This window comes from Ostrinia nubilalis, chromosome 25 (genome assembly GCF_963855985.1).
Source record: "Ostrinia nubilalis chromosome 25, ilOstNubi1.1, whole genome shotgun sequence".
NCBI lineage: Eukaryota > Metazoa > Arthropoda > Insecta > Lepidoptera > Crambidae > Ostrinia > Ostrinia nubilalis.
In genome coordinates, this window is record NC_087112.1 from 5,982,752 (window position 1) to 6,007,793 (window position 25,042).

Here is a 25,042-nt window from a genome sequence, read left to right on the forward strand (position 1 = left end):
GCTGCCAATAAATAAAAACTCTTATAAGTGATATTTTGCTATTTAATACATAAATAACAAATGGCCGGGCGAGGCGATAGAAACTGTATCGTATCTCTTCTCTATCGCATAGGTAGGTATTTTATTTACAGCAAGCCTTTCCTCTACCCACAAATACATACAAAAGCAATTTACAACATCAACAAAAAACAATGCATCACCGTCGAATAACGTTGTTTAATTGCTCACCTAAAATCTAAGTCAGATTCCCACACATGACCCCAGTGACACAGTCACCCATCTGTCACAAAAAACTAACAGTTATACTGAAAATGCGTGGGCGCATATAAACTAGTCGGTCAGAATGGTACAATAAACCACAGAACGTTGACCTGCAATTAGTTTCGTGACACGGAATCAGCGAGTTGATTTTGCACGCGATTGTACAAGATTGAGATCATCGTCCTGACAGTTTACGCGTTTTGACAATTTTGTTGCATTAGGATTTTTTAATTGAGTGTACTTTTCGACTTTCATGCTTCATAAACGTTTTGGTAACTTTATCAGTATACTATAGCTGCTAACCGCGGGTCAGTCTCAGAGGCTCCTGAATTCTTGATGATTGTTGAGATAGTCATAAAATGCTATCAATGAAACAAAGGTACCGGTACTGGTGAACTCTCTGTTAGAGACCAAACCCAAAAGTTATAGTTTTGTCCAACAGATATTTCTAATTAGCTATCACGAACTTTACCAGTAGGAAGTGAAGCAAGCCATTAAATTCCTAAATTGCAGTTTCGTCATTTTTCATAAATTAAGAAGAAAATGTTCACCCTAGTCTAGCATAGGAAGTTTAATAGAATTACCACATTATCTGATCCTAGGAAGAGTCAATGCCTCAAGGCATCAAAGACTCACAAAAACCTAATTAAAAAGATTTGTCGCGGACCGGTCTTGACGCACGGGAGGAGACGTGCGGGAGGAATCCCACCACCACGAGCAGCGCGCCGTCCGCCGTGCGCGTCACACACTCGCTTGGGCCCCCAGCCGTACATAGCACGTACTACTCATTCGGACCTCCAACTCGCGATCGCCATTTTATATCACCACGTCGTTTAGTTTAGTACTTAAACCTAATTGTAAACGGCTATTAAACCAGCCCTATCGAAATACAGTCCACTCTTTCATTTAAGTTCCCAGTAGGACCCTTTTCATTGGTCCTTCTTCGCAAAAAGTCGCGCGATTAGGAAATAGTATCGGACTGTCGACGTACGCAAGATTTCAAGAGCTCTTCAGGGTGGTCTTCAGCAGCAAGATTTCTTCGGGAACCTGACAGGTCTTATCCCTGGTGAAGAATCCACGCATCGCAGCCACTGAAGCTCAAGAAAGAAGCTTTTTAGCCGATCGACCAACGAGTTGGACTTTGGACCCGTCGATTGTTCGAGGCGTAGCGAGGAAACGAACTTGGATCGGAAGCCGGTTTGGGTATTTTGTGAGTTCGTTCCAATTTATTTCCTTCTTTTTCCCTTTCTTTTCGCTACAGAATTGCTAATAGCCCGATTTAGTGAGTGCATATTTTCATTTCATTGCAATTTAACATCTTCTTCTTGTTTTATCAGTGCTTAAAGCTTACGTCAAAACCGTGCGAACGTCAAAGTGCATCTTGTAAATAAATAATTACGTGCACAAATCTATTTATAGCCACCGGCCGGCTCGCACAGCTGTTCTTTTGTTCGCCCGAATCCTTATCGCACTGCTTGCCGCATTCTTTTGTCCCGTTAATTTGCATAAAGTAACCTTTCCATTCATAATTCTTATCTATATTTTTTGCCGTAGTTTCGTTATTTATTGATAATTTGGGCAATAGTTTTTGTTTTTTATTAATTAAGATGGCTCAATCAAAGGAACACGAAAGATTAACAAAGAAACGTAGCTGTTTGAAATCAAAATTAACTATTTTTAATAACTTCATTTCCCTTCTCAAGACTTGCACTGAACCTAGTCAGGAACAATATTTAGACCTGGAAGGGCGCTTAAACAAGTTTGATGCCATATACCCTATTTTTGATGATTTGCAGTCTGACATCGAGATGCTTACGGAGGATTCCGACGCTGAAATGAAGGAACGCGAGCAGTTTGAAGACCAGTACCACAAGCTGGCCGCGGCCGCGCGGGGCTTGCTCAGCGCGCGTCGCTGCCAGCAGCGCGATAACGGTTCCGTTTCGGGCAACGATGATGTTCAGGCGAGTAATTCTCACTTACATAATTGCGTTCAACTGCCTAAAATTGACTTGCCCATTTTCCATGGTAATTATCAGCACTGGCTTAAGTTTAGAGACACCTTTATTTCTTTAATACACTCTAGACAAGATATGGATAACATAAATAAATTACATTATCTTCACGCTTCTCTTAAAGGCAGCGCTTTGCTCATTATTGATAATTTAGATTTTAAAGCAGATAATTATGAAGCTGCTTGGAAGTTGCTATGCAATAGATACGATAATAAACGATTGTTAGTTAACAACCACGTTCAAGCATTATTTAATATTGAACGCATGCAAAAAGAATCTTTCACATCTATTCGCCATCTTATAGACGTGACTAATAAAAACTTGCGTGCCTTAGCTTCTTTGGATCAACCCACTCAGCACTGGGACACTTTGGTCATTCATATGATCTCTGAAAAGTTAGATAGTGTTACCTACAGAGTTTGGGAAGAGCATAGAAACACATTATCTGATTCTCCGTCTTTAAAGATATTTATTCAATTTCTCAGTAATAGAGCAGACTTATTGGAGACCATACAAGAAAAAGGTAACATGCATAATAATAATTCATACAAACAAAATACTTATTTTCTAACACAAAATACAAACAATAATAAAAATAGCACTTATCCTAATAATAATAAATCAAATAATAATCAAAACATAAAATCAAATCAAAATAATTATAATCAGAAGTCTTTTAAATGTTCTCTTTGCAATGAAAGTCATTATTTATTTAACTGTGAAACATTCAGGTCCCTTTCAGTTGAGGAGAGAATTAAAAAGGCCAAAGAGACAAAAGTGTGTCTTAATTGTCTGCGTCCTGGTCATTATGAAATTAAATGCACTCTAGTCCCTTGTCGGTACTGTAAAAAGAGACACAACACACTTTTGCATCTACATGAGCCAGAACCTACTCCTATAACCGCCATTCCAGTCAATGTAAATCATTTTGCTAATGATTCGAATGGTCTTACACAGTTTACTACTCCTGCGCATGTATTACTATCCACAGCGATCGTGCGGGTGTTGGACGGCAGCGGCGCCGCGCACTCCGCGCGCCTCCTGCTCGACAACGGAAGTACCGCGAACATTGTGACGCAGTCGTTGTGCGGTAAGCTGGGTCTGTCGCGCCGCGATGCGTACTCCATGGTGACAGGTATTAATAAAAATATTTCTCAGTGTACACAGTCTTGCAGCCTTACTATAATGTCAAATCATGACGACTTTAAATTTACTGTAGATTGTCTTATATTACCTGACATTACCAAATGTTTACCGTCTTCCTTCATAGACTTAGAAAGCATTCCTATTCCCAAAGGAATTCAACTTGCTGACCCCACCTTTAATATACCATCTGTCATAGACATATTAGTGGGGGCAGAAGTCTTTTGGTCCGTTCTGGGCAATAATCATATTGACTTGGGTAAAGATCAACCCAAGTTATATGAAACGAAACTGGGTTGGTTAGTGTCTGGGCGTGTGGCCCGTCTTAAACACTCTTCTCCTTCGCCCGTTTGCAATTTTTTAAACGAGCAAACCAATCCAGACTTAACTCGTTTCTGGGAATTAGACACTGTAGCAGCCAAGCACTCCTTATCCCCTGAAGAGCGTGCCTGTGAGAAAAGCTTCCTCTTAAACACCAAACGCAAGGATGACGGTCGCTTCGTTGTGACTATGCCGCTGAAGGAAGACCCTTCAGTCTTGGGCGATTCGTTTCAACAGGCAAAGTGCCGTTTTCTATCCTTAGAACGTAGGTTCAGTAGAGATCCCGTATTTAAAGGCATGTACTTAGATTTTATGCTCGAATATGAGCGCTTGAATCACATGACTGAAAATAGGGAGCCTTCAGCTAGCTGTCTTCAACAGAGTCAACAATATTTTTTACCGCATCACGGTGTACTTCGCGAGGCGAGCACTACCACGAAGCTCCGAACGGTCTTCGACGCTTCAGCCGCCACTACTTCCGGTTTGTCGCTTAATAGCATCTTAATGGTTGGTCCCACTGTACAAGAAGATCTTTTTTCCATTCTTATTCGCTTTCGGCAGCATAAATATGTCGTAACTGGCGACATCGAGAAAATGTACAGGGCTATTGAACTCGATCCTTCCCAACGTCCCCTTCAACAAATAATTTTTCGCACCGATGTTAAGGAGCCCTTAAAAACCTACACTCTTAACACAGTTAGCTTTGGTACTGCATGTGCCCCTTATTTAGCCACCAAGTGTTTGGTTAGTTTAGCATCGAGTGCTCAGGACGAGGACGTGAAACAGGCTATTAAGCGAGACTTCTACGTCGACGACTATTTAGGAGGCTCATCTTCTATAGAGGACACGGTAAGAATTTGCAAAGGCGTCATAGCCACGTTAGAAAGTGCCAAATTTCATCTTAGAAAATTCAAATCAAATAGTCAAAAAATACTTGACCAAATTTCACCTTCCTCCCCTGAATTAACTGAAGTATTAAATTTATCAGATATTGATTTAAATTCAAGCTCTAAAACACTTGGATTAAATTGGATTTGTAGTACAGATTTTTTGTCTTTCTCTATTGATATTAATTTAAATAGTAAAGTAACTAAACGGCACATACTTTCAGTTATTAGTCAGATATTTGACCCTTTAGGCCTTGTAGGTCCATGTGTCGTTGAAGCTAAAATTATCATGCAAAGTTTATGGATAAAACAATGCACATGGGACGAGGAAGTTTGTCATGAAATAAAAAAATCATGGTTAGCCTTTGCAAATACACTGCCCTTTCTTAATCAATTAAAAATACCTCGTTGGATACTCATAAACAACTCCGTGACGCACGAAGTTCACGTCTTTTCAGACGCTTCAGAACGAGCGTACGGAGTATGTATATACATACGTTCAATCGATAATTCAGGGTCAATCAAAGTTTATTTGCTCACTTCAAAAAGTAGAGTAGCACCCATCAAGCCCCTTAGCATTCCTCGTTTGGAGCTGTCCGCTGCTTTACTGGCCACTAGACTGTGTACAAAGGTTCTAGCTTCCTTAACCATACCTATTCACAAATGTACCTTTTGGTGTGATTCCACCATAGTGCTCGGATGGTTAAAAACTGCGGCTGGTGAACTTAAAAGTTTCGTTCGGAACCGTGTTCACGAGATACAGGAGAGCACGGAGGGTCACACGTGGAGATACGTACCGTCGGCCGACAATCCGGCGGATCTTGTTTCCCGGGGGCTGAAGGCCGATCTTATCAGCGGTTCTACTTTGTGGTGGTCAGGCCCCACCTTCTTATTACGGGATCCAACCCATTGGCCTAAAAAGCCCAATGAGAAGCAAGATCTACCAGAGTTGGTTTCTTCAGCAGTAGCGCGCAATGATCAACCTAATGCTTATTTAGTCGCTTTGGTAGATAGTAATGCTGAGGACGTAGTTAGCTGCTTTATTCATAAAAAATCAAATTTCATGTCATTACAACGCTCAATGGCATACTTATTACGATTTATACACAATTGTAAACATAAAGATAACAAATTAGTCGGTCATCTTTCAACACAAGAACTTCAAAATGCATTAAATTTAATAATTCGTAAAGTACAAATTGAAGTATTTCCAAATGAGTATGCCATTCTTAAATCACAGCAATCATTACCTCACAAACATCGCTTGCTTTCTCTATCCCCATTCTTAGACTCTAACGATATTATTCGTGTCGGCGGTCGCCTGAATAATTCCCCCTATACTTATGATGTTAAGCATCCTATTTTGCTTTGTAGTAAGCATCATTTTACTACAATTCTTTTTGATTATTTTCATAAAAAATATATACACGCAGGCCCCCAACTCTTACTTGCAAATATTAGACAGAATTATTGGCCGTTGGGTGGCCGCAACTTGTCAAAAAAATGTGTTAATAAATGCGTTCGGTGCTGTAGGTATAGAGCCAAAACTATTCAGCCTATTATGGGTCAATTGCCATCGTCTCGCACCGAACTAGAGTACCCATTCTTACATTGTAGTGTTGACTACGCTGGGCCAGTTCTGATAGCCGATCGGAAAGGGAGAGGTTGCAAACTCATTAAGTCATTTTTAGCCATATTTGTTTGCAATTCAGTTAAAGCCATACACATCGAGCTCGTTACGGCTCTGTCGAGTGAAGCTTACTTAGCCGCTTTAAATCGTTTTGTGTCACGTCGTGGCAAGCCTCAAAGCATCACGTCTGACAATGGAACTAATTTCGTTGGTACTTACAATGATCTTTCAAAATTCTTAATTCAGTCCGATGTTGAGGGCGTAACAGCTCAGGAGGGTATTGACTTCAAGTTTGTTCCAGCGTACAGTCCCCACTTTAACGGCTTGGCAGAGTCAGCTGTTCGTTCCACGAAGCACCACCTTAAGCGGCTGTTAGACGTCACTCACCTTACTTACGAGGAAATGTCTACGTGCCTCACGCAAGTTGAGGCTATTCTCAATTCACGTCCCTTGACCCAGCTTTCATCTGATCCTTTTGACCTTTCCCCCCTTACTCCTGCTCATTTCTTAATTGGACGATCACTCATATCCATACCGCATCCGCAAATCATAGACGATCACATAACTCGCCTTGACCGCTACAAAAGAATCGAGCACATCAAACAGCATTTTTGGCAACGCTTCTCGCTGGAGTACGTTAGTCAGCTGCAACAAAAGCTCAAGTGGCAAGACTCTAGGAGCGAGATAAAACTCGGCTCCCTGGTTCTCATTAAGGACCGTACTCTTCCTCCCCTGCTATGGTCGTTAGGAAGGGTAATCGCAACCTACCCTGGGAGTGATGGAATCGTCAGAGTCGCCGAGTTGAGGACAAAAAGAGGAACCATCCGAAGGGCCTTTAATAACATCTGCCCTCTTCCAGAACTTTGAAGCCTTCTTCAGCAGCCTTCAACCCGGGGAGCATGTCGCGGACCGGTCTTGACGCACGGGAGGAGACGTGCGGGAGGAATCCCACCACCACGAGCAGCGCGCCGTCCGCCGTGCGCGTCACACACTCGCTTGGGCCCCCAGCCGTACATAGCACGTACTACTCATTCGGACCTCCAACTCGCGATCGCCATTTTATATCACCACGTCGTTTAGTTTAGTACTTAAACCTAATTGTAAACGGCTATTAAACCAGCCCTATCGAAATACAGTCCACTCTTTCATTTAAGTTCCCAGTAGGACCCTTTTCAGATTCCTCAATTAACGTCTAATGAAGAGAGAATTTCACGCCAGTAGTTTTTGTTGTCATAGCTATGCTTTGTCCTCGACACGGCCCTTCCGTTCATTACCACTTCGTTAAGCGTGGTTCCCGGATTTTTATCGGGAATGGGGAATCTAGTGATGTTCTGATATCGAAAACTGATAACAAACGCGTTCATAGTCGTGTAATACGCCTCTGGCTTAAGTTGTAATAAAAGTACCTACAAGAGAAATAATGAGCATAATTGATTACGAAAATCCACCGGCACTTTATTAAACGATTATTTTAATAGAACAGCAATATTGACCGAATAACTTACTCGTAATATCAAATAATAATGTTGTCATTATGTATTTTTTTGAAAGGCGACAAGTGTCGGTGTCAGACTGCCGATTCCAAGGTCGATAATTCTAACCCCTGAACGATTACCTATAGTAAGTTTTCTACTACAATATGTAATTACGATATATTTTATTAATCTACAAATACCCTGTTCGTCACTAAAGGAAGCCTACGTGACTATAGAGTTCTGGACAATGCCCTCACGGTTCAACACTCTTGAATCACGATCGACAGTGACCTCTCGCGGCGTGTCACAACACTTTAATTGGATGACAACTCGTCCGAATCCTTAGGCCAATAGCCCAGACTACAGCTCTTAGCTACGCTTCTCTATCTAATTGGTGATAACTGAAGTCATCGTCCAGATTAAGTTGTTGACTAGACTAGTAAAGAACTAGTTGACGCCACTGGCGAATGATAGGACCTTACTCTACAGTGGCGCCACTCTCTCGAGTGAATGCAATCACGATAGTCCTCCTACTGCTTCAGCGCTCACTATTTGGCGTCACTGTCTTAATCACTAGCAAGTGACAGGATCTTTTTCTACAGTGGCGCTAACTGGACAGTCAGACAGACATCTGGCATGGGCGCATGGCTCAATCGGATCATCGCGAACTTGTGCCCTCCGAAACAAGGAATCTTATTTCTTTGTCGAACAATCAGGTGGTAATCAAGCAAGGAATTAATGTCCTACCTGAGAATAATAAAAATCATTTAGCGCACTTAGATAAACATAAGTGTGACTCTACCTAGGAATTGTACCAAAAACCTCCGAGTAACTAAAGGCTCTCTACAGGACATGGTGTGATATAGGCCTCTGTTAATAGAGTTTTCTAGAGAAGTCCACAATAGTAGCAGGAATAACGCTTCACTTATCTCAGCATGCCACCCATGGTGATTTACTTGCTATCTTACTCAGCATGATCCATCAGAAACTTTTGGCTGAGTGGTTTCTACTTAACCCCTTGACAGCTCATTGACCGAATCAAGGATCACTTTACTAACGGTCTCACTCCAGTTATAACATTTTACGTCTTGTTATACCATTTTTCGTATAATGAGACAAGCAGCGATGTTTATCAGCTAGTTTAATTGGGGGAAGCTATAATAACTTCGGCGATATTCGCCGTTTTACAAATCCTTGAATATTGTGTGTGAAAAATTTTCTCTTACTAGTGGCCGGTTTTTAAACTGACGGATGCTCGTAGTTTTTAGGAACATATTCGTGTAGACGTAAAATAATATGCTATATTTTGTCAGTTACATGGTAACTATTCTGTTGATATTTTCCATGTTTTCGTAATGGCCTAACCATTACCATAAACCATTAATTTAAATTCTACTCGTCACGCCAATGATTCTAGTGCTGTTTTAGCCTAGAATACAACATCGATTTAAAACTGAAGATTAGCCTACCCGTATCTATGCAACAATCGATCAAAGGTGATCGATCGCATGAAACGATTCGCATGTAGGTCACGGATGACGTCACGTGCGTGCGCGCACCCACACGCGCGCTAACGTTAACGGTCGACTGGTGGTGGAAAGTTTCAGTGATCAATTGATGATGACTAGTGAAAAAAATCATTTGTATACCTCCTACATACCTGGTAACTGTTATTACGGATCCTTGAACTCAAAGCATGTTAGCATGATATTTCAAATAATCTAGAATAAATTAACAACATGAGGTCATATAACTGAGATTTCTTTTACGGACTAATTAAAATAAAAACTAAAAATAGTTGTCAAAAACAGGATTATCGTAGAATAAGATTGATACAATCGTAAATTATAAACGGGTGTTTATTCTAAACTAAGGTTCCTCAACTTAATTAACGTTCTTCGCTTTTGTTGTTTTTTAAAATGAATGTTTCGATCGAACAAAATTAGATTCGTAGATAAAGAAAAGATACAGATCATTATAGTATAGTAAAGTTATTCTACAGACAGACAGAAGTTAGTGGCAGTATAAAGGGCCGGCTTAGCACCGCTCGCCCCGCAAACTTGAAGCTCCCATTGTGTGCTATTGTCTATGCCTCGGCGGCGAACGGGTTAACATTGGCATCAATTACGGCTGGTATAGATGAATAACTGCGATTTGAATGCAAGAATGTCAAACAAAAGCTTATTTGAGTTCAGTGTGCTTACCATGAGTTTACGTCAGGCGTGCTCGCTAGCGAGTACGTCAAAAAAATCTATGAAGATTTTATTTTTTGAAAGTAGTCGCTAGGGGCGTGCGCGTTTAATGTCATTTTTTTACGCAGTCGCTAGCGAGCACACCTAACGTAAACTCATGGTAAGCACACAGTAGGTACTGGAAAAAATATAACCTATTATTACACCAATTCATTAACAATAAAATGGGTATTAAAAAAATTCATGATTTGTTAATAAAGAAATAAAAATGTTAAAATTTTTATTGCAGCGAACCGTATTTTATTTTAATTCAGAATCAGAAATTGTCCAAATTTCAGAAAAATCCGTCCATCTCCATAATGTAAAGTACAGTGTACGCTCTATGTCTATATTCTATGTTCTTAACTTTCTATGATTTATGTCCAAGTAAATGTGATAATTAAACTCACACATACTCGTACCTCCGACATAGTTCAACATCTCATCTCATCTCATTAAGATAGCATAATTACAAACTACAAATCACTACATTCAAATCAATTAGATAACAAAACGCAACAATGATTTAGTTGTTGCATGCTAGAAGCCGCCTGATAAGGAGGAGCGTTTACACGCGGCGATTTTTGCGTCGCAATCGCTATGACGAATTTAGAGCTTTGTGATTTTTTAAATTTAGCTTGGTGCGGTTTGATCACAAGTAGGTGCACAATACAGCAACCCTACTGGTCTTCTTCCCAACTGGTCGTCCAGGGAAAAGTCGAAGGAACCCGATCGCGTGGCAGGTCACCAATGCGCTGGACCGACCAAGTTAAAGCAGCAGTGGAAGACGGCTTATGTGACTGCACCAGACAGTCTGCCAATAGAGAGAGTTGGAGGGAGATCGTGCGGAGAGTTGTATCCGCCTCTATACAACCGATGTGAACAACGCCTCAACGTGACCACGACCGCTCTGCCAAGAGCGTAACGAATAAGAAGATTAAACCTCTGGGAGTGATGTAGACCACTTTAGGCATTACTAACGATACGAGCGTTCTATGTTGTGTTAATTGATTCACTTGTTCATCCAATTAAACATTATACTTTCATAATGCCAGTGTCTACTGCGCTGTTTATTTGAAAGTTAAATAATAAGGCCCTGTTTACATTTTGATTAGTTATTTCCAGAGGGGGCAGCTGCCCTCTCCTTCTATTTGATTGCTGAAAACTCGTATCGTGTCGTGTAAACGCACTCAGTGCACTCAATTAGCTACACCAACCGTGATAAGGGCAAGTGGGCCGTTGTACGACCTTTTAAACCCTCCAATTACCTACAAAATAAACTATGTTGTTCGGAGAGTTATCACCCACCTAGTTACGACTGATAAGGCGGTTGTGATTGTGTATGTTGCACAAATGCGTAATGCAATTGCATATGCAACTAACGGTATACGAGTCTTCCAGCGACTTAAATTGGTGCACTTTAAGAGTAGGCGCACACCGTTGATTTTTAGTTGGCCGATAGTTGTGCCCGATTTTAAATTGTATGAAGAATCGGCCAAATTGAATCGGCGTAGTGTGCGCACTCATGGGAGTGCGCATGTATGGACATGCCCATACTGATCAACTGCCCGACTAAACTATCGGCCGACGAAAAATCAACGGTGTGCGCCTACTCTTAGCTTCGTTCACAGGTCGCCAGACTGAATTTTTAAATATTTTTTCTTCCAGCGAAGCCCACTTTTAGCTTGTATTGTGAAGCTTGCCACCAAAGTCACCAAACCACGTGTGACGACCACGACCACTCTGGCAAGAGTGTAGCGACGAAGAAGAAGCTTGGTCCATGGGCTAAGTCGCTGGAAGACTGTATAGGCACAAAATAGGAATAGGAGAGGCACGGGAGGATGTTTTTCTGACGTCAAACCCATTTGGCCAACGTGGGGACTTGAGGAGTGTAAGAAACCAAATCCTGTATTTGCCTCTGGTAAATTGAAGAGGGTCATGGTCATGCTCCTGTATTGGAGATTAAATGGCATGATGACGATCTCGATGAAGTTAGTAGAATCAGAGTATCATTACTAAAAAAACCATAACCAGTATCATACATCAGTAGACAAAAGTCCACCTGAAAATTAGATCTGGTTATGAATTAAAACTACACGAATGCCACTTTGTCTAATCATAAAACTGAGGAGAACCTATTTAAAAACTTACAAAGGGGCACAGCACAGTTAGTTTTCTAACAAGCAAATAAAACATTTATTTTTATAACTATCGCAAATCAATCGCGTAAAACAAATGCATCTACGGATGCACATTGAATATATTGCCCGTTTTTGCTCGTTTTATCAAACGCCATTTTTATTTATGACGTCTCCCGATTTTATGGGATAGTCGGCTCGCAAAAAGGTGGGACGGGAATTTACGGCATCACAGACCATCCACCGTTATGGGACTTATGGGAATGTATCTGCATTGTGATGTTTCTAGCTGGAGAGACAAAATCATTCGGCTGGTGTTTCAGTGATTCACTCATTCATGTTAATGTATTTAAAATAAATAGGTATACTTAGGTTCTTTTAATGTGTGGGTTTTAACAGCTAAATATGGTAGAGACAAGAGAACAAGAGAAAATAAGAAACTTATTCGTTAATTAAGTTTGCGAAAAAGTGACAGAGTGTCATACGAAATCTATGAAAAAGCGCGATATGACGCTGGCAAAAATATCAACTGCTATTGCACCACTGAAACGTACTGAAGCCTGTTAAGTAATTTCAATTGAAAACAATACAAAAAGTTTTTCTTTAACCTACTCTCTAATCACTAGGCGGTATACTCATTAATAACCACCTCAGTTGCGTAACTAGCAACTACCTTGACGATCTGGCTAGACGTTTTGGAATTACTTTACATATTCAACACTGAATTTAGTAACGTTATTCGCGAACTGTGACGTTTCAAGATCGTATGGTCACTAACAACGCAAGTTTGGTTTTAAAGATTTTTTTCCTATCTAAGTGGCAGTAGAAATTGGCAATTTCTCTAACAATAGAGTGACTAAATGATCATTAATTGCAAGTGCAACGTAAAATAATGCAATGCAATGATAACGAGACAGTTAAATCTCTGCATCATTATCACTTAATAATTAGACCAACCGGCCATTGTGGACATCATTGGGGGATGATGCAGGGAACGTCCTATGTCTGAAATGATGATGACGATGAATTACACACAAAAAAGATGTATCTTATTTTAGGAGTTACGAGACTATTCCCATCTCTCCTACCGCTGCAACTCCTGTGTAATTAAAGGCCAAGTTTGTGCCAGGAGAAAATTAAATATTAAGAGGGCTGCACTGGTGTTTAAAAAAATATTTGTATTGCGCTTGAGACGTGAGTTGTTACCGTATCGAAATATGATTATTTCCTCACCAGTAGCCATTGTGGACAGCTAATAATAGCCAGCTAATGGCTGGCGGAAGCGCTGATCAGCGCTGACAGACTAACTTTCTACTGGTAATGATCTGACAACTGAAGGAAGTCGCTGGAATGCGCTTTTGAAACACATTTATTATGACCATTGCTTTATTGTTTTGAAGTTCAGGAGATTGTGATAAAAATAAATACCGAATTTTTAGGCAGCGTCATGCGTTATCTTCTCAAAATCAAAGCAACGCTTGTATGGGTGCCAGGCCAGACAATGAATATAAACGTCATGTAAATGCTTTTTTTAGTTCCAAAAAAGGTTTGAACTTAAGATAAAAAACTCGGAAAAATTCAACATCTATTTCATGCACAAAAATGTCTGTATTGTACGAGGATTTAATCTGCGAACCGCGATCTCTGGCGTTGTATTTTGAAACGGGACTATTCCCACCTCTCGTTCCCACCGCTGCAACTCCTGTGTAGTCAGGATCTACAGCTTTATCGCCAATAAAAACACAACCAGTGAAGGTCAAGTTTGTCCCGGGGGAAAGTTAAATTGTCATTGTGGTAGTTTGTAACCGAAACATCAGGCCAGGCAACGGTCAAAAATAACCCTTCATGTGAATCTCCTGGAAATCGAACCCAAGACTTAGTCGACAAATTCAACCACTACACCATAGAGACAAATAAATGAAAATCAAGTGGTATTTCATGGTGCTACCGACAAGTTAATCCGGTAGTTGCAGCGTAAACGGAAGCCCCTTGCATGTGCAATCGCATGCATGATTAGCGGCAACCTTCGGCGGTTATCTTTTGTCGGTTATTATACAGGGTGTCGGCGATAACTTGGCTATAAATATTAATAAATATCAGTTATAAATTGAACTGTAAACAACAGTAAATATCATTTACACTGCGTTATTTAGTAGCAAACAAGTGCTATGGCAACGAATATTGTTACAAATACATGTTACCAACACAAGCTTGATGGGTAGGTATAGAAAGATACGCTAAAATAGTCTTATATTCTGAACTTATTTTATAAATAGGTTCTGTGAAAAGTGGTAATTCAATATTCTTAGTGAAGAATCATTCACACTTGAGAGTCCTTTCATAATAGGTACGATATAATTAAACATCATAGTATGTACTGTGTTATGTACTTCATTTAATCTACAAAATCTATTAATTCAACAATACCAGAAATTCTAATAAGAATTCTGAAAAAGGGGGAGAAAATTCCCTTCAGGATCCATTAACACCGACAAAAAAAGTCGAAATAATTGAATTCATTTGTACTCGCTGTCATCTACACCCTGTGCAAGACAACTTATTCTTATTTATTTACGAGTTATTATTAATTGAAGTAGAATAAACTTGTTGACGTACAAATGACAGCGCAGCAGATTATATTTTTATTGCAAATTCGCCTTTATTACAACTACGTAAGAGATGTGTTTATCTTCATATGCTGTATCTCACTTCCTGATCAGCGCAAAAGGAAAAGCCAGGACTGGTTCCATCAAATCGATTAGTCTCGCTAATGACTTGCGATTAATCGATAATCGATAACAGCAATCCATTTTTCAAACATCAATAGTTTTATAGGTTCTAAACTTTCAAACCATATCGATACAGCCAGAACAGTGAACTTGTCAGGAATAGAAGAGATAGTTTTAATAGGATCAATCTCTCACTCTCTCATATCGCCATATTGCTTTGAGTAAAAGAGTGGGTGGGATAGATCCAAAAACTGAATGCCGGAAACGGAGTCGAGGATTTGTCACACTAAAGCCGTAATGTAACCCTTAAGACCTTGCCACACTGGATAAGTTCTGCAGTCAGTCAGGAGGTCAAAGGCCTGACCTGACCACAAAACGCATCCAGTGTGAAAAATTCTTTAGGATTACATTAGGGCTTCGACGATCGTAGTGTTCTTAAGTGCTCTATGACACGTCAGCTGAAATTACATAGTATTTAGTTTAATGCTGAATTTAGCAACTTTTTGCTTGTTACAGCTGAGAATAAGCTGCGCTAGAGAAACTTAATCATCAGAGAGATTTGCGCAGAACATCAACATTCATTATCATCATTTCAGCCACAGGACTTCCACTGCTGAATATAGGCCTCCCCCAATGATTTCCATATCACCCGGTTGGTAGCGGCCTGCATCCAGCGCCTTCCTGCTACCTTTATGAGGTTGTCGGTCCACCTGGTAGGGATCATCATCCAACTAAAATTATATTTCATGTCAACAATGTCAAGTCAACTTTGTCTTGGAAATTTTCCATGAGATTAAATTATCCAATAAAGATTTGTTATTATTACCAGCTGTTGACTGTTGTTTTGTCCACCCTTTCTAACAGGACACTTGTATATGAGTCACTGAACACAACAAATGGATATGTATTAGATAAGTATTGCCCTTTACTTGTATTTATCTTGTGATTATTATTATGACGAATTGATTGACGTGTAATGGCTACAAGAGAAATATACAGGATGATATTTTCAAGGAAGAATGACATATTTTTTGTTTTGTCTGATAAAGCCGTAGCTGTGAGTGAAAATAAATGTGATGTGTTTAAAGTTATTTAATTTAAAGTGTTGATTTTTTTAAAGAAAATACACGCCGTGTATTCTAACATTTAGAAGGAACAATAAATAAATACCAGTAATTCTAATGAAAATATGGACAATTCATAAGGTATGTACAGCAAAATTATCCTTAATTGATACCCTTTTAATTCCCAAACCCTCATCCTTTGTCATGTGTACTTATTATTTATAATTAAGTCTTCAAAGCGTATTAAATTAATAATTCATTATTGCCTTCGTGGAAGAGATAAAAGGTTTTTAATTGTATATGTATTATAGCAATGTCCTTATTTGTAATAATGTAATTATTATCAGTCGCAAACCAGTTCATTTAACATTATTTATTTTGTTATATTATTTTAATATAACAACTGTCTACAGTATTTTTGCGCACGGGTTATGCATAGCTTATTTTTATTGCTTTATAACCTAGAAACAAGAATAACAACAAAAAATTGTTCTGAATTTGCTTTTATGTGTAAAAAATAAAAAAATTCATATCAATGAATGTATGAAACATGAACATAGAGATGATGTAATTTGTTGCCAAATATATTTTTTTCTTTCTTTCTTTCATTCTTTCTAATTATTAAAACATAACAAACATCCATTTAAGATTCATTCTCACAAGAGAAAAATTAAAATAGAGTCCAAATATTTATTAAAAATGAAAAGTTCTAATTTCCTGTCATGTTCCATAGAAGATTTTTTTCATAAAAATCTAACCCTATCATGCTTTTAGTATACTGGCCTTGGTAATGTCGTTTCTCAAATCCCACTATATTTTGATGAAAGCGTGCCCCTTGTTCTTGCGAATAAGCCCCCATAATTATTTATAAATACATCCCAATGAGAATTTGACGTGCATCTTGAGAGTCATTCTACTATGAAGATGGAAAATTCAAATCGCTATAACTTCTTAAAAAGCAAATATTTTCGATTTGTAATCGCACTTTTTTATATACATTTGCTTATATAATCAGAATATAATAAGTAAAATCCATGCGCAAAAAAAAATTTGTTTTTTGTTGACCGGTGTAATTAACATGTAAGAAAAGTTTTCTTGGACATTGAAAATATTGTATTTGTAATTTTTTAATAAGTAGAGTCACTGTTCTTTTAATTTAGTCTCATTGCAGTTTTTTACTAAAATAATTTTACACCTTAATATTTTCAAACATAATATCTACATTTCGGCATCTAGGAGCGTTAACCCCTCGCGGATGCCCGCTCCATTGCGCAACTCCCGCGCATTTTATGACATGTCACTGTCCGACCAATAAAAATGGCGGCGGACGTCAAAGAGAACAATTTTATTTTGAGACGCTATTCTATTTGACTAATAAACTTGTAAATGATATGGGAAATGATCCGCTAGTGTCGTCAAAAAAATGTAAATAATGATCTCTTAGCACTTGATTATCTACCTTAATTTGAATTTTTGAGTTGCTCTGTGTTTATATTGTTTTGTGTCATAACGAATATGAATAAAAAAACGTTAAAACGAACAAAAAATATAAGTAGTTCCTTTTTTTTTGCCTTTCACAGTGTAATGTAAGTAAGTAAGTATATTACAATAGATTTTAAGCAAAACACATTAACACATGTCTTAAACTAACTCTGCTAAATTATGTACGAGTTAGTTGTTGTAACTAAAAATAACACAAAACAAACTATTCTGAACATAGATCGAGAACGGGTTTAATCTTTTTATTGACAGAATGATTGATTTTATTGACGCTTAATGTATGCAATATTTATGGTTTGTTAGCATTTATTACCACATCGACTGGTCAAAAGCAGTTTTTGGTATTAATAAACTTTATGTTTAGCGACAACAATAGATGATATGTAATTTAAATCATACAAATCAAGTTATTACAGAAAATACAAATAATGATGAATTGAAAGAAATAAAGTAACTCAATGACTTACTGAGGATATTCATTACCGTTCTATTCATAAATAAAAAAATAAAAAATATACATCGGGTTCAAATACCCCCAGCGGTATTTGAACCCGCAATAACAGATCTGGAATAATGTGCCAGTAATGCATCTAGCAAAGAAAAGACTGATGGTATAAAAGAAATGATTGACTTGCGAGAGTTATGAATTTATAATTCGAGCTTTTAAAGCTTGCAATATACATTTTGTGATTTTTATTTTTTATTTTATGAGCAATATTTTGTCTTAAAAATCTCTTTATTACTACTAAGTGCAGACTTTCTAGTAATCTAAGCAAGAAGCAACGGACACCTACGTTTCCTCGCTGAATTAAAACGTGTGATAAAAATGCTAATGCCGTATCTCGTGCTCACAGGGCTGGCGAGCTGACTAATTAAACAAATGCAATTATTTTGATATGAATATAGATAAATGATGTAACAAAAAAAAACATTAACGTCTTTCCGACAAGTCTGTTTTCACTATTTTATCCAGTCAGCGGTCTGATCCAAATACAAGTTGGTAAAAAAAAAGGATTTGATCCAAAACTTTGTTATGTGACTAAAATTAAAATTACTTTCAAATCTTAAAATTACTTATAAGATTTATAACTATTAATTAAATTTTGTTTAAGTGCAATTTACTGGATGTTATTCTGTAGTTAGGCCAATATGAAATTCATTAGAGCTGAAATGATGATGATTCTGTAGTTGCATCTATTGCGAGTAGAAAGTAGACATATAACGTCCCGATTTTTAAGAGAAGAGGTCCTCAAACTATTTGGTACATATTTGCAACGTTTTTGGGTAAACCCACCGCGTACAGATAAGTTTGGTTCTTGAGCAGGAAGGAATTGAAGTCCTTCACTTCATGGACTAAATTAACAACGAGGCATTGTCCTTCTCTTGGAGATCTCAATCGACCCCTGGGGATCAATATACATTATCACTGTTACCACTTTGATTATCACTGGACTAGCTAGGGTTTTAGTTTTTGTTTTCCCTCGAATCTAAGTTCTATTCTCAAATGGGACACGCAAATAAAAAAAAACAGTTTGTGTAATTCTTCCTAGTTTTTGTAAGGACAAGCTTGAAGAGACCAGCAATTTATAAATTAGGTGGAGAATTTTGCAAAATAACGTCTTAGTGAGTCAGTCAGTCAGTGACCTTACGCTTTTATAGATATGTAAAAAAAAATCGCACAACCCTGCAAGCAGTGCGCCGCACGTACCGTTACAACTGCATTCGTCTTCTAGGAACTTTAGTTTTAATAATACCGGTTTTGATACAAGCACGTCACGATACGCTGGTTTTTATGCAGTTGTATTAAGGACTGATTTGCAATAACAACGTGTAGTGCGAATGTGATGTACTGTCGTCTGTGGTAGTATAATGTTTTTATAGTTGTTTTCACAGTGAGTTTTTTGGCAAGAAAACTACAAATATAACGTTGTTTTAGAATTACGTATGACGTTTAACTATAGCACATACAAACTCACGTTGACGCAATACTTAAAAAATGTCCTTTTCAGGGCATTTAAAAACACTTAAACTGCGCGAAAATTGATTTTCTAGTCAGTAATTTTCGGTTTACACGTTCGAAAATTTTGATAAACTTTTCTTATAGATTTGTAACACAATGGGACGATTAAAAATAGTAATAACTTATTACATTACCCAGTTTTACATCTGATATTGAACAGCAATGAATATTGTAGTGTATCTCGTAAAAACTGCATTATTTACCTGTAACAAGAAGATAAACATAATTAGTAAAGAATATAACTTTTCAATAAATTAACAAAAATAGAAAATGCATTAATAAATCTTTCTATTGCTCCCATTTAGGTATAATGTGACCATACACTACTGTAATAAATACAAAAAAAATACATAACATCAATTTCTCCACAAGGAATCTCATTACGGGCCCGAACGCATGTTTTACGAGGTCTGTGAGGCCGAGATTACGGTATAATTGAATCAGATTCGGTTTCTGGCAAAAACCTCGTTACCGAATCAGGAGGGGTAATCGAATATCATTTACACAAAGTTTCGAATGTTTCTGTCTCTCTCACACATATCGAGAGCCCGCAAGAGCGACAGTGACGGGTATAAACGCGTTCAGATTCTTGCAAAGACCTCCTTGTCGAATCAAAAAGACTACTCGAACTCTGTTCACACAAAGTTTGAATATTTCTATCTCTCTTGCATATAAGGAAAAGCCCGCATGAGCCATAGAGACGGATATAAACTGGAAATACGTAACGTTGTTCGGAGTAGTCCCTCAGGATCTTATTATACATGATTTTCACTCGAGATGCTGCGAATCGTGACCTTTGGTGGAAATATATTCTATTACGATGTTTCCTCGTGGAATATTGATAAGAAATGTACGTTTCTTAAAGCATTCTTCTGATAACGGTTCCATGGGATGTTTACGAGTATAAGAATGATTTCGTTCCTGGGTTCAATGCCCAGTGGGGGCAGATTTTCTGTTTGGTTTGGTTGGTAGTAGAGCTTGTTCTAGGTTAGCCTGACAGGCTACCACCATTTTACCTAAGTCTGTCGCCATAACAACAATGTTAGCAGCATTGTTGCTGGTAGAGAGGTAAGATAGCCAGTTCCTCTGTTTTTTAGGATTCCGAGTGAAGCTCGCTTCAACCTTCGGCCCGATCATGAGGTTCTATCTATGAGGTTTATTTTACTTATTATAGTGGTTCTAAGACTGATAAGTGCAATTTTGCAACCAAAAAATATTATTTGTCCCAGTACGAATTTATGCAGGTCAACAAATTGTTTTTCCTGTCAATTCTCCTCTATCAGAAATCAATATTGATATAATATTATTAATATAATATTGATTACAACATGTTGCAGGTCAATAGCTTTATCATTTTGTCGGTAAATAATTTTATCGCAACCTACAAAGACAAAGTGGTCTAGACAAATCAATCAAGAATAATATTTATTGTAAAACATTTAGCCAAACAATTATAACCTTTTTTGCTATGACTGTAAGTCTGAGATTGCGTCATGAAAATACTATCCCATCAAAAACAATACTTGTCAAAAAAACCAAGTCTCACAACTCAGTTGTTCTACGGTAAAAAGTTGTGAGATCCATGTAATACCAAGTCCAGGCCAGGAAATCTTTAACGTTTTACATAAATATTGACTTGGCCATCGCATGAAAACACGTGTAAATTAAATTATTTAGTGCGATGGCCAAGTCAATAATTTATGTAAAACGTTAAAGATTTCCTGGCCTGGACTTGGTATTACATGGATCTCACAACTTTTTACCGTAGAACAACTGAGTTGTGAGACTTGGTTTTTTTGACAAGTATTGTTTTTGATGGGATCTCATTTCTTTTTGTATTTTGTAGACAGCAGTTATGTATCTAGAAAACTGGACCGAAATTGAAAAATTTTACTCGACTTGGCGGTTGCACTACCGTGCCCCCAAATATTTTAGTTTTTCCTTGATTCATACACCAAACACTACTTATATTCCAAATTTGAAGCTTCTAGGTCTGCTAGAAGTGCCTTAGAATTTTGATGATCGGTGAGTCAGTCAGTGAGTGACAAAATTAAGAAACTTTGACCCGTTATAATTCTTAAACTACTGGTTCAAATTGAATGAAATTTGAAATATACCGTGCCTTTACAATGCCTACATAGCTAATGAAAATTCAGCCTTCTAGTTTTATCCACAACGAAGTTACAGGCGGTCGAAAATGGCCTGAATTGCTTCGAGAAAAGGATGGTACGGCCGTGCCGCTTTTTTGCTCGACTTGGTGGGGGCACTGCCGTGCCCCCAGATTTTTAGGTACTAGAACATCCTTAAACGGTTTTTTTAATTGCTTTCGTCTAAATTTTAATTATAGTTGAGTTCAATGAACTTACAGAAATTCTAGTATGTAACTCATTTTATTAGGGGTGCCAATCGAGAATCTATAGCCCCGTTTAGGCCATAATTACAGAAATTAAGAATATTATTTACTTCAACGGCCGATTAACTAAAATATTTACAAGAATTTTGACAGTATAGTAAAAAATAAATAAAAGTACATAATACATAGACTCGATCTAAAATATGTACTAATATTTAAGGCTTTCCAGCAATAAGAATCATCAAAATTTTACAGCATTAATAATTTACAATTCAGTTCCATCACTTCCATCCTTTCCATGAATTTTTAAACCCGTCTACTTTCATCCATCCATCCATCAATAAAACAACAAGTACATTTTTACGCGGCAACCCTACATTTGACAATCGTGTGACATAGATCTGACACATTTGCGTATCTCGTTTGACAATGCGCAAGCCGTTAGGGCAGCCATTGTTTTTTTTTTCGCGCCAATTTCGGGGCATGTAGGTGTTGAGGGTTCCGCAATCAAATCACAATATTGCAATTAAGGATGGACAGTTGGACAGTTTTGAATTTGTAATAAAATTGTTTAAATAATTGAACTTTTTTGTGTAGCTTGATTAGTGGTGGCTACAGGCACGTGTGATTCGTTAACGTGCCTGTATTTTTAATATTATGTAATGCTCATAAAAAAAAATCAAAATTAATGACACTTATTTTTTAACTTATTAAAGGATTAACCTATAGGGTTAGTGCACATCACAGAAAGTGCGACCATAAATAAATAGTAGGTAAGTCGGGAGTGCCTCAAGGTTCTACAATAGTGAGTCCTTTTCTTTTACTTATAACGAACGAGTTCTTTTGCTGTTCCTTGTAAATTATAAGACTCCTTGGTTTAGCCAGTGACTATAAGCCAGTGACAATAAAATACTGAGAAAGTAGAGATCGTCAAGTTACCTGTTAGTTAAACACGCTTGGTCAAGAGACCAAGAGTTCAAAACAAAGCGTTAGTTTGGGAAACTGCTCTCAATTGGCAACCCTGATTACGATGGTGATGACGAATTGATTGACCGAAATGAGGCCGGCAGATTTGGATGTGGGTGTGCAGGTTAATGATTCGGAGGTCTGAGGATGAAAAGGACCGTTGCTTTGCCCCAGTTCGTCAATTGCTGATGACCAGGTCAGATGACCGGATTAAAGCGTTTCCCGGACTTTAATCGGCCCTGCTGATGGCTTTTTTATTGACACAAGTTATAGTGAGCTGTAAAAGGTTTAGCTAGTCGTAAAACAAAGGGTCGTTAATGGTGTAATTGAAGGAATGATTTCCTTGTTTAGCTTGAAAGTGTTCTGAACAATAACGTAACTTTCCGCGTTACAGATCTAATATTTTTATGATATTTATGATGATGCAATAAAGTTAATGATATTAGGTACTCGTATTTGATTGAAATTGTCAGGATATGGAGAGAAATGGCGGAAATTAGATATTTCTAGGGTTCCGTACCTCAAAAGGAAAAAACGGAACCCTTATAGGATCACTTTGTTGTCCGTCTGTCCGTCCGTCCGTCCGTCTGTCAAGACCCTTTTTCTCAGGAACGCGTGGAGGTATGAAGCTGAAATTTATATCAATTACTCAGGTCTACTGTCCCTTGAAGCAGTGAAAAAATCAAACTTCTAAACCAACGCTACAGAACGCTAGATCAAAAGATACAGACGTTTATGCCGCAAATTTTCGACACTTGCAAGGGAATCAAAACCTACAGGGTGCTTCCCGTGAACTAGCATAGCATAGATAAAGGAAAAATTACGAAAACCATAAATTTTTAGTTACATCACATAATATTTTTTTTTTAATAATTTTAAACTTACTACCCATTTCCTTATAAACGCGTAGAGGTATTAAATTGAAATTCATACCAAATACTCAGGTCTATAATACCTTTAAGCTGTAACAAAATCAAACTTCTATGTCAACGCAATCAAAAGAAACAGCAATTTAAGCTGCATATTTTGAAACTCGCAAGTACTCGCAAGGGAATCAAAACCTAAAGGGTACTTCCAGTCGACCTAGAATCTTCAAATTTGGCATGAAGCAACGTTTTATAGCACACATAAAGGAAAAATTCCGAAAACCTTAAATTTTTAGTTACATTACAAAATATATATTTTTTAATAAATATAAACTTATGAATTTCATTTTGCAATAAAAATACCATAGTTATGACTCGATTGTCGTAATGAACGAACTTTGTAAACCTTGCAGGTTTGTACGGAACCCTCGGTGCGCGAGGCCGACTCGCACTTGGCCGGTTTTTTTTATTTCCAAGAGTAGGTGCCTAACAACAATACACAGATTTTAAGGATAAGACACTTCAGAATGCAGCTAGTCAATGCCAAAATATTGAAGAACTACATGCAACTTAAGATGTAGAAGGAAGAGTAACCTCTACTGATTCCCCAATCCCCAAAAACTTACAACACTGTTACAAAACACACGTAATCCGAAACACTCACGAATCTCTGCTTATCGATTGTATTCGATACATAAAGAATTGTGTCACGAGTCGTAATAAAATTTTATCGAGCCGTTATCGTGTGGTTAGGTATCGGAATGAAAAACGCCAAATGTTTACCCACTTGCCACGATTTATCTTGCCACTCGACCCAGTTAGGAATGCAAGTTTCGAAAGAAAATAAGAATGTGCAAGTTACAACAAGTTCATGTGGATATCGAGTTGAAGATAGGGGGCAGACAGTGCCAGACAATAGATTTATCGTGATTTAGGCAGTAGGTACCTTATTCAAGCTAAAGATTTTCATCCACTAAGTTCACGGGAAAATCTGCAGATTTAATAGATTCAGGATCGGGGGTGAAGCTAAGAGTGACATTGTTCACAATAGATAAGACTGACCGATCACAATGATACTAAAAAGCTATATTAATCAGCAGTCACTTAATCAAATCGCAAAGAACAACTATACTATGCACAACACAATGCACATATCCTTAAAGATGTCATAAATATTACAACAAATGGTACTAATGAACTATTGAATAGAACTTCTGATGCAAATACTTCAAAAGAGGTAAGAAAAGTCGATGCAAAAATCACAAGCCTTCGGAACAAAAGAAGTCTTTTAAATAAGCAAAATCGTACATTTCCTTTACACAGACCTCGGTTTCTCACTTCTACGGTCTTTAATGAGCAATTACACCTCGATTCCAAACATAACACTCAAGGCTTTATTAATATTTGCCTCCATAGGTGTTTGCTAATTTGCATCGCTTATTGCCT

The 25,042-nt window shown here is 37.8% G+C and overlaps 2 protein-coding genes and 1 long non-coding RNA gene across 4 annotated transcripts in view; 2 read left to right on the forward strand and 1 right to left on the reverse strand.

Annotated features, from left to right (window-relative positions):
- LOC135084187 (uncharacterized) overlaps positions 1-25,042 on the forward strand; it is a 151,826-nt gene that overhangs the window by 117,822 nt on the left and 8,962 nt on the right. The gene's annotated exons all lie outside the window — the stretch shown is intronic.
- LOC135084178 (dual specificity tyrosine-phosphorylation-regulated kinase 2) overlaps positions 1-25,042 on the reverse strand; it is a 208,166-nt gene that overhangs the window by 105,371 nt on the left and 77,753 nt on the right. The window lies entirely within an intron of this gene.
- Positions 1,592-7,389, forward strand: LOC135084297 (defective in tip formation protein A-like). 2 transcript variants are annotated; one of them, XM_063979104.1, is made up of 2 exons: positions 1,592-3,408; positions 7,114-7,389. In XM_063979104.1, exons 1-2 carry the CDS (start codon positions 1,869-1,871, stop codon positions 7,119-7,121), a joined length of 1,548 nt encoding a protein of 515 aa, XP_063835174.1. In that variant the 5' UTR covers positions 1,592-1,868; the 3' UTR covers positions 7,122-7,389. The 2 variants fall into 2 exon arrangements, with proteins under 2 accessions (XP_063835174.1, XP_063835175.1); XM_063979105.1 differs by having other exon boundaries at positions 1,592-3,363.